This window comes from Paralichthys olivaceus, chromosome 19 (genome assembly GCF_024713975.1).
Source record: "Paralichthys olivaceus isolate ysfri-2021 chromosome 19, ASM2471397v2, whole genome shotgun sequence".
In the NCBI taxonomy this organism is placed as follows: domain Eukaryota; kingdom Metazoa; phylum Chordata; class Actinopteri; order Pleuronectiformes; family Paralichthyidae; genus Paralichthys; species Paralichthys olivaceus.
Genome location: NC_091111.1, coordinates 9,172,501 through 9,182,532, shown reverse-complemented (window position 1 = coordinate 9,182,532; position 10,032 = coordinate 9,172,501). Strand labels below are relative to the sequence as shown.

The window sequence follows — 10,032 nt, the reverse complement described above, 5'->3', positions numbered from 1 at the left end:
ATATGATACAAATATCTACTTGGCTTCAGGATGGGTGTGTTTTTCTTCTTTTATTGATCAGCTCTTGTCTGTAGTTACACTGCCACATTCTGGACACTGAGATGAATTACAACAAGCCACGGACAAACCACAGCTCTGAACTACTGTGGGGAAAAAAGTGTGTCCACTGGATTTTCCCATCGAGGATGAAAAGTGTTATAGGAGGAAAAACATATCTAAATGTCTGTCTACATGCACTCAGACCCTGTGCATGAATACTGACTCATTTGCCCACATATCTACCTCTCTATCTATGTATTCAGTACAAGTAGACTTTCTGGATATTTGTCTGTGTGCTTTTTTGCTGCCAGCTCCTCAACCACGAAGACATTGCTAAATAAGGACGTCAAACTGTCTCTCTCTGTTCCTTTTCCATTCTCAACTCATATTACTTCTCATCACCATGTATACATTGAGATCTTTGGGCTTAAATGGACTCAAAGTGGTAAAGATGTCACACGTAAAAAAACACACAAAGCCACTTGACCAGAGTAGATCAAACTTTTACTCTTTTTTTCATGGAACATCTCCATCACATCTTTCAGTTAAGAATTCTGTTTGATTAGAAAATTTAAACCATCCTTGATATGAAATATAAAGTAGAGATTTCTAGCAAAGAAACAACAAAAAAACCCTCCACTGGAAATTACAGGCACCTCGATTTTACCCCATCCTCACACAGCAGGGTAGAGAGAACTGAGTCGCACGCCGACCAGGTGAGGAACCCGAGACGGCGTGGAGCGATTGCGGACTTAGAAGCGAGGCGGGCCCAGGAGCTGAGCTTGTGCGAAACAGAGATGAATCTCTCGTAAATATTCATGAAACAGCGCTGATACGAAGGCTTCATCTTCTTAGGGACAGAAACGATTCATGTGGGTTCATTTTTATGATTTTTGTGAGTCTATAGATTTCTAACACAGAGCCACAATGATAACGGTTTTGTTAGTAATTAACTGCAAATCATGCAATAAATCCAAACAAGAAAACTCAGGAGAAAAAGGACAAAAATCTCGAGCAGGAGCTTTGAAGATTTTCCTCCCAAGACACAAACGGAGTAAAATCATGTTTGTTAAAACGCACAGATCAGTTTCATTGCCCCAAAGGTTTTCCCTCAGAGAATAAAAGCTAAAAACAGCAACAGAAAGTAGAGCAGAAACATGATTCAGTAATGTGGCTACGATGATACAGAAGAAACTGTACTAGATAAACTATACACAAGTTAAATCTCACACCTCTGAGTGTAAATGCCGACAAATTCCAGTTTGCCACATTTCCCGTAACTGGCTAAATAAACCTGAACTCAGTCGCTTGGCATCCGATTCTAAACTATTTCAAATCAAAACTCCTGCATTTCGTATGTCGTCTAAATTAAGAACAAGCCTAAATTATTCCAACGAAACAAAAATCAAATACGTTTGTGAGCCAGACAAGTTGGTCCTGGTTGACAGTGACTCGTACAGCCCGGATACTGAATTAACCCTGTTATCATCTTGTGACCTCACAATAAAACGTTAAGTCCCCTACCTTCATACAATCAATGTTTCCACCCATGACATTTCTGGACACTTGCGATTCGCCCCGGAAGTTCAACAAAGCACAGCAACACAACACAAAATAAAAGAAGAATCATCTTGAAAGAGGAGAGAAATTCCAAACATTCATTTTACACCTGAACAGGACTGTTCCTCTTTTTAATGTCTCCTCGGTCTGTCCTCTCAGGGCTAAATGTAGCTAAGAGTTAAAGCTCTGAGACGCCATGTTGCTTCAGCCTTCCCCTTTCAGAAGTGGTGGGGGTAAATATTTAGAAGTGCCTTCCGAAGCCTCATTGTAGTGGGATGCCCAAAGTGATCAGTGACCAGTTAAGGTCAGGAAACGCGGCCTCTGCTCTGCACGTCTGCATCATCACAACCTGACGGTCACTTAACCGTTGGCCCCGGGAACTGTCAATCCAAACACTTGAAACTGGCCTACGCTGAGTGAGAGGGGGGTGTGCGGCCTTCCCAGTATTTCTGATACGTCGTTTGGAACATCTCCTTACACCCCAGCTTTGCGTTCAGCCGCGAGCAGATGAGGAACGAGCCGCCCATCTTGCGGTGGAGCGAGTACGTTTCCTCTGGAGGCGGGGTGAGGCGGTGTTTGAGCATCACGGGGATCAGGTTGTGGATTCTCTCTGTGGTGGACTGAGAACTGAAGTCGAAGGGCTCTGTGGAGGCGAAGGCCTCGCCGAGGATCATCACGGCATCCACGTGTGCGTTCACCATTGCCTGGACGCAGAGAGTAAAAAAAAACAAAACACTGAATACTTCCATCTATGAACAACCTGGAAGTAATGTTGTAACTTAACAACGGATATTTATTGTATTTATTTAGTTCTGGATTTTTGACACAACTTTTTTTTTAAGACTTATTGTCCATTTTTACTTTAATGGCAAAAGTTCACAGCAAGTTCTGGATGAAAAGAGTGATAGACTTAATTACCTTGGACTCATAACCAGTAAGGAACTTCATCTCGATAGACTTCTTCAGAACTCCCTCACTGTCGCCCTCAGAAGCTGAACGGATGACCTGAAACCACAAATGTTATCACAGTCGCCTTTCTTCCATCTGTTCAGACACTATTTAAATCCCTGAACCTAAAATTGAGTGTGACATGTCTATTTTTCACAAGCTATGATTCGACATGTACGTTTATAGTCACTTTTCATAAAAGTCAATTCACTGCAATCAAACTTTTTGAGTCTTATAAAATAATTAAAAGTGAGAATGAGGCTCAGCGGTCTTACCTCAATGTAGACGTCTGTGAAACTCTGGTCAAATCCTCGAGTGGCTCCAAAGTCTAACAGCGCCACCTAGAGAGTCAAATCTCACTGTAACTGCCATTCTGTAGAACGTGTACTGGAAATTACTACAGTAACTGTAGACGAACTCACCTTGTGTGTCTGTGGGTCGTAGAAGAAGTTGGACCAGTTTGGGTCGGTCTGCATGTATCTGAACTCAAACAACTCTCTGAGGCACAACGTCAAGATGTTCTGACAGATCTGAAGCATAAACACAGATATATTGATTTTTTATAATGTTTTTATTCACCGCTCAACATGGTATTCAATTATTTCAGCATCTTAATGCTTGGCTCTGTCCAGTCTGTGAAGTTCACTACACTGAGGACTATTTCTATAAATGAATGAATGCCTTCATTTCTGTTTTAATATTTCTTGTTCATTTGATGGCATATTCATTTATGTATTGGTGATTTATTAACTAAGAAGGAGGGAAATATCAATGGATTTAAGGGAGGAAGTGAAGGGAAACAAAAACTTAAACATGGACTGATCCTTCCCTCTGCCTGGCGCCTGCTGTACCTCATTTTTCAGCTCCTGTGAGAGGCTCTCGGCCTGGTCCAGAGGAAACCCAGAGACGAGCTCTGTGGTCAGGACATATTTGTTGCTCAGCTCCTCTATCACCTCTGGTACATTGAAGAATGGATGGTCCTTCAGTAGCTCTCTGAATCACACGCACAGAGACACAGACACACATTTAGTAGTTAGGGAGTCCATGTCAGGTATTAAATCTATATATAGCTGCCTGGCAGTTCTGACCCTGAACCACAGAGATAAACATTTAATGAGGGAATGGTTTAAGCTGTGTGGTTTGAGTGCAAGACAAATCTAACAGTGAACACAAATACACAAAATAACACACATAAGTAAAAAGGAGAGAAAAAGGAATGTTGAATATCTAGACTGTATAAACTTTATATACCTGAATTTCTTTGCACACTGAGCTTCTCTAACATAGTCGCATTCCAGAGCCAATTCTTTCCTCATCACGTCAATCAGATGCTCTGGAAACAAACCTGTCGATGCACAAAGAAACAAACAGAAGAGGGGAATGAGAAAGACCGGCTATTAGAGGACTGTCAGAGTGGAAGTTCAGTCGAGTGTGTACCGTCAGGCAGAGCATTGCTCATGCTCAGCACCGTCATCAGGTTGTTGACGTCACTGTTGATACTCTGAGCCACACCGGGGTACTGGACACAAACAAATCAAACACAGAGGAGGAAAGTGAAAATTTGATCATGAGATTAGGAGAAAACACAAACACAATATTTGCAGTGTTTTAATCAGAATTTGACTTTAAAAAGCTTCTTATTTGTACTCAGATCAGAATTGAACTGGCACAGAGAAAAGATTAACAATGGGTTCTCTATGCATGAGTGCTTGACAGAAACAAATACATCTCCAGTGACAGTGTTTGCATTAATAACAAGAGAATGTACTGTGTGTACACACACACACGCACAGTCACAGCCTACCTGTATTTTCATGGCTACTTCTCTCCCGTCCTTCATCCTCGCCAAGTGAACTTGGCCAATGGACGCTGCCGCAAACGGACGCTCCTCGAACGACTCCAGTTTGTCTCTCCAGTTTGGACCCAAGTCACTGTTCAATGCTTTCTATAGTGAAGACATAAATCACGGATATATTTGCAGCTTGTCATGTTCAACTTGATATCCTATGAATGACCTGGTCCAGACTTGGTGAAAGATGTAAAGTTTTAAGGGAATTTACAGTGGATCTGATTTGGTATTTTGTTATAACTGTTACATCAGGTCAAAGAAAAACAAAGATCCTTACTGTCATTTGTTTGATTGGCATGAAGTCAGCACTCTGTCTTACACGCTCGAAAATCTTGGCGAGCTGAGGGTTGATGAATGCATCGTCTGAAACACAGAAACACACCAGGGTTTGTTTCAACTAAAATCCAATGACAATGTGACAATGGTGAGTATTTGCCCTGACGGTTCATGTGCATATTCCATCTTGCGAGCATGTTACATTCACTTCTGACGCACCAAACGGACGCAGAATACGCAAGGCAGCCATGATGTGTACATAATGTTGTTAAAAGCAAGGTAATCTTGAAATGTGAGGCCTGTAAAAAAATTTTTTACATAACATACATAACATCCTCTCAGAGAGTATGTTGTTTTTGTGGAAATTAGTATTGTAACGGTGCACCGATATGTACCAAAACTTTTCGGTAAACCGAGCTCCTCGTGGCATTCAAGCAGCCTCTTGCTAACAATTATTCCACAGCAGTATGACTCAGTACTGCCTGACTCCAACCCAAATATAATTGCAAAATTCAAAATAGAACACAGCTTGACAAGGTTGAGTATCTGCAGTCTCGCAACAAATGCCATACATGTTTTTATAGCAGCAGATAAGCATCCAGAGCATGGGGTTTAAGTCCATGCCGAAAGTAATCTGGCCCTGGTATCAATCTTTTGATTTACCCCTTGAAAATGTACTTAACTTGCAGCCAGATGCAGCAGTTTTACAGACTTTACTTAATAGACTATAGCTGCCATTCTTAAACTGCTTTAATATTTCAAAAAAGATGCAGTTTTATATTTTGTTTTTCTTGATTTTTTCTTTGCTGAACAGTGACGTCAAAACCTAGGTATTTACCGAGCAGTGATTTTTAATGTAATGTTACACCCCTGACAGATGCACTGTTATATCAAATCTCTGCCCAATCATGCTGTTTGCGTCAGTGCTCAACTTGGATGAATTAAAGTGTTTAATAACATCAAGGGAAATTACTTAGATCCCAGGTTTAATTACATAATCATAACACTGGGATTAACTGGGATATATTCTGGATCCTGATAACAGGAATCATAGTTGCAAACTTTATTATCAGGAGTTTGAAAATAGTTTCAGACCCTTCAAGGTTGACACTATTTTGGACTGTGCTAAAGGTTACAATGGTTGGACGCACAATCAGCCAGCCCCATGGCGTTCCTGCCATAACAGATAAATGTCACCACTGCAGGAACTTTCATCCTCCACATTTACACAACTCCACTCAGTCACACTATAAATGAAGTCTCTAAAAGTACAAGCGATTACAGTGACCTTTTGTCCAGAATTTAAGAATCAGCCTGTCACCACTTGAGAGATACAGCCAAGTTCTACCAAGGTCTGCAAATAACAAGGTCAACGTCCTTTCTGTCTCCAATAACTGTTTTTGTGCTTTATTACTACATCTACTACACTTTAACGTCTCTGTCACGTTTGCCTGCACATATTAGGAACTCCGTGCATGAATGCCAAAGGACAAAGTTCAACAGGCAAGGTCGGGCAGAGGGTACAACAGCAACAAACAGAATATAAAATGTGTTTACTGATGTTACCCGAACTGGCTGTGCTAACTCTGTCCCAGGATGCTTCCTGCAGCTGGCCTTCGGCTCGTGTATTCTTCGCCTTGTGTGCATCAAGACAAACAAGTGCTGGTTTACATATGGGTCAGTTTTTATGATACAAGGCTGATGGTGTGGACTCTGTAGAGTTAAGTCACCTGTTTGTTTTTTTCTCCAGCAGAAAAGAGTTGACCTGAATTGGACTCTTGGCTGCAACTGATGGACAACTACCACATGCCAGTGCCAAATCTCTTTTGGAGACAGATGCGATTCAGGGTTTCTAGTGCAATAACTTTACCTTACAGCCATAGTCAGAGGCGGGGTGCACTCTGGACAGGTCGTAGGACCAACATACAGAGACAAACAACCATTTATACCTATGGAAAATTTAGAGTCTCCAATTAAGCTCAGCCAAATCTGCATCTGCATGTCTTTAAACTACAGGAGGAAGTTGCTGCATCTGAGAAAACCCACACAAAGGAAGAACATGCATAGTCCTCACTGAAAGCACAGAGAACCTTCTTGCTGTGAGGTGGATGGTGGATATTTAGTGTTTAAACAACTGTGTGTGCATGTTAGTGAGTTTAATCACCAGATAGTGTGCAGTGTTGCAAAATATCATGGACAGACTCAGCAGCTGTATTAATGGAATTGAAAAGGCTTTTTAACTATCACATTAGGAAGCAACACATAAATTATACCATGAAGAATCATCCATCTATTCTTCTTGCTTCTATTTTTCTGTTATCACTCTTTCTCTTTTTCTCCCCACACTGGCTCATATGCCTCCTTTTATCTAATTTCTTTTGATTGAGTTTGCCGCCCACCTTGAATGCTGAGCATCTGTCCCAGTTTTAGAGCAGCTCCTCGGACTTTGCAGAGAGTTCTGACGATGCGTTCAGCGTTCGCCTCGGACAAGAATGGGCTGGAGTCCAGAACGGCTTTCTTGTTTTCACCTGCAACAGCAAAAACACACAGAGGAGAACTGAGCAAAACGCTACAATACAACGGCTATGTTTTAACTCCAGAGCCAATCTTTTTCTTTCCTCTACAGGAGCTAATCAACTATTTAACTATTAAGTCTTTCAGCTGGAATCAAAATCAAGAGTAGTTTAAATTCAGGTGTAAACGCGGTATGTGGATGTGTTTGTAAACATACCCCGTGTGTGTGTATGTGTGTCAGTAGGTCGTCAGGTAATGTGTTTTAGAGTCGGCTGTTGCCTTCAGGAGCTTTAGTGGATTTACCACACACAGACGTACTTATAGTGTTTTAAAGACGTCGCTGCTGGATTAACACACGCACGCGCACGCACGTGCACACACACACACAGATGCACAAATGACACAGATTTAAACCTGTATGCTCGTTTCAGTTTAGCAATGTTTTAGGATTAGCCGGATCGTGACGCAGAGCAGGAATGAACGAGGATGACCAGTAAGGGAGGAAGGTGGAGTTGTTTTTTGTGCACTCTGTTAAAATTCCAAAAGTCGGAAGCATGTGAGAACATGAATGAAGGATGGGTACTGACAACAAATCACTTTTTACAACAGGGAGGCAGTGTTCTCTGTGTACTCTTTCTATGAGCCAAAGAAACGAGAAAGATACACAACGCCTGTCTTTACAGGTACAGGCGAAGCCTCAATAATTAGTGTATTAGAAAATACATAGGTATGTTGATGCAGTTTTTATATACAAATACAGTTTACAATGAATTCAGAAAGAGGTAAATGCACTTTCAGTTTGATACTGGTTAAACCTCCCATGTATATGATTCAGGAATGATATAAACCAGTTGAAACCGAACTTGAGTGGGTGAGTTTTACAAAATGCTGTAGTAGTAGTAATAGTATGTGCCAGTGTGTGATTGGTGTATTACCTGCTACACCACTGTGTCTCATGGTCTTCTTGGCAACTTCTGCCAGAGCTCCAATACCCAACCCTACAGCCAGACCTGATGGAGACACACACACACACACACACACACACACACACACACACACACACACACACACACACACACACACACACACACACACACACACACACACACACACACAGGACAAAAAGTAACAAGAAGAACACAATTAGAGTGCGTTGTAACACAAACACAAATATATGAATGTGCTCAGTGTGTAACAAAATGAAGTTCGCACATAACCAAACCAATAAAATAATTCAGTGATCAACAGACAACTTCCATAATGAACTGTTTCATTATTTTAACTATTACTTATTAAGGATAATATCAGAAGATAATGAAAAGGAAAAACAAGACAGAACGAGTTGGGGACCTGTGAGTGTGTGTGGGTGGGCTCCTCCAAGCCTAAGCTCCGCCTTACATAACTCAAGATTACATAATCAGTTAGTCAGCGATCTCTGAAGCGGCAAATCCGAGATGCAAAGGTAGAGGGACAAATTTAAGACGCTACATGCTTTGCCTTTGTGCATAGGGGAAAAACATGTCAACTACTCAATGTATACAAACATATATACACATATAAAGATACTGTATACACACATACACATACATACATCAATTTTAATAGTGTGCAGCATAGATGGATCTGCATGTGTGTGTGTTTGTGTGTAACCCCCAGCCAAAACAGTTTAGCATTACAAAACTTTCCAGGCCAAGCACAAGTGTCTGTCTATCACTTCCAACTGCTCTATGCCTGATGTGCACAACATGATCCCTGTTCTTTTATTAACTATTCAAAACCAGGAAAAACTGAAATATATAAACAGATAAAATCCTGTTTCTCCACAAACCTCAGCCAATCCTTTGAAAGTAGTAAAAAGCATAGCAACACAACTAAGCTGCTGTAATTGCTGCTGCTAGGAAACATTCCAACAAATTCACAATACTATGAAGCACAGTTATCCCTGGTTTCCAACCTAAACTGCCTTTAACCTGGATTTTCATCTGCCCTCTCAGCTCTGCATAAAAACCAGGTTTGAGAAAGACTCACTCGGTCAATAAATAATAACAGGACAGTGAAGGACAGACCAAGGAAACATTCCTCCCCCCCTCACCGCCCCCACCATCTTTTCAACACCTTCTTCATGTTACCACCGTCAACATGCTGAGTCAGCTCCGCCTTCTGCGTCTCACTGTGACATGTGTAACATCCGATGAGCTCAGGCTTAATTCTGCTGCATATACTTGTCGAGCTGATGATGTGTTCTGGGTTTACTTTTATTCAAAGTTTATATTCACACTGTGTACTTCTTGAGTCTCAGTCCAACTTTTTCTCCCTGTTAACTCATCAATCATGTGTAGATATGTAGATGGAAACAGATGGAGCCCTCTGTCTGTAACTATGTGGGCAGTGACGGTCTTATTTTCATAAGTAAAGGCAGCATAAATTATTCTTAAACTAAACCTTCACAGTTAAATCTGCTACAACTTGGGTTTTATTGACAAATACGAGTTCATTTGTGAATTTAAAATTACTGTTTTTTTAGATGTGGACCTCCTTGATTATCATTTTAGCAGAAAATATGTCACAACTAATATTCTGAAGGATCATATTTAAGTTTAAGCAAAACAAATAAATCTATGTTATGATCACAAACACAGAAACACACAGTCGAGCAGATTTTAATGGAGCCATATAAAACACTGCTGCACTTTGACTCTCCCGGCCTGTACCTGACACAAGTCCATTAATAAGCACTGACTAAGCTTGACCGAATTTCATTGTTTGCTTAGCTGTAGTTTCAGGGGTCGACACTTGACCAGCACTCATGATACTCATCTGTATTCTGTGTTTATCTCTAATTTCCC

At 41.0% G+C, this 10,032-nt stretch overlaps 1 protein-coding gene across 2 annotated transcripts in view; it reads right to left on the bottom strand.

Annotated features, from left to right (window-relative positions):
• Positions 1–526: 526 nt before the first annotated feature.
• The window catches only part of coq8aa (coenzyme Q8A, genome duplicate a), a 15,548-nt gene continuing 6,042 nt past the window's right edge, over positions 527–10,032 (bottom strand). For both annotated transcript variants that reach the window (XM_020091910.2, XM_020091911.2), the window contains exons 7-17: positions 8,122–8,196; positions 7,072–7,200; positions 4,674–4,759; positions 4,352–4,492; positions 3,985–4,066; positions 3,799–3,892; positions 3,399–3,540; positions 2,970–3,077; positions 2,823–2,888; positions 2,518–2,604; positions 527–2,303 (exon numbers count right to left, since the gene is read on the bottom strand). In XM_020091910.2, coding sequence (XP_019947469.2) covers positions 2,007–2,303; positions 2,518–2,604; positions 2,823–2,888; positions 2,970–3,077; positions 3,399–3,540; positions 3,799–3,892; positions 3,985–4,066; positions 4,352–4,492; positions 4,674–4,759; positions 7,072–7,200; positions 8,122–8,196 — 1,307 coding nt within the window. In that variant the 3' untranslated portion in view covers positions 527–2,006. The remainder of the gene's footprint in view (positions 2,304–2,517; positions 2,605–2,822; positions 2,889–2,969; positions 3,078–3,398; positions 3,541–3,798; positions 3,893–3,984; positions 4,067–4,351; positions 4,493–4,673; positions 4,760–7,071; positions 7,201–8,121; positions 8,197–10,032) is intronic.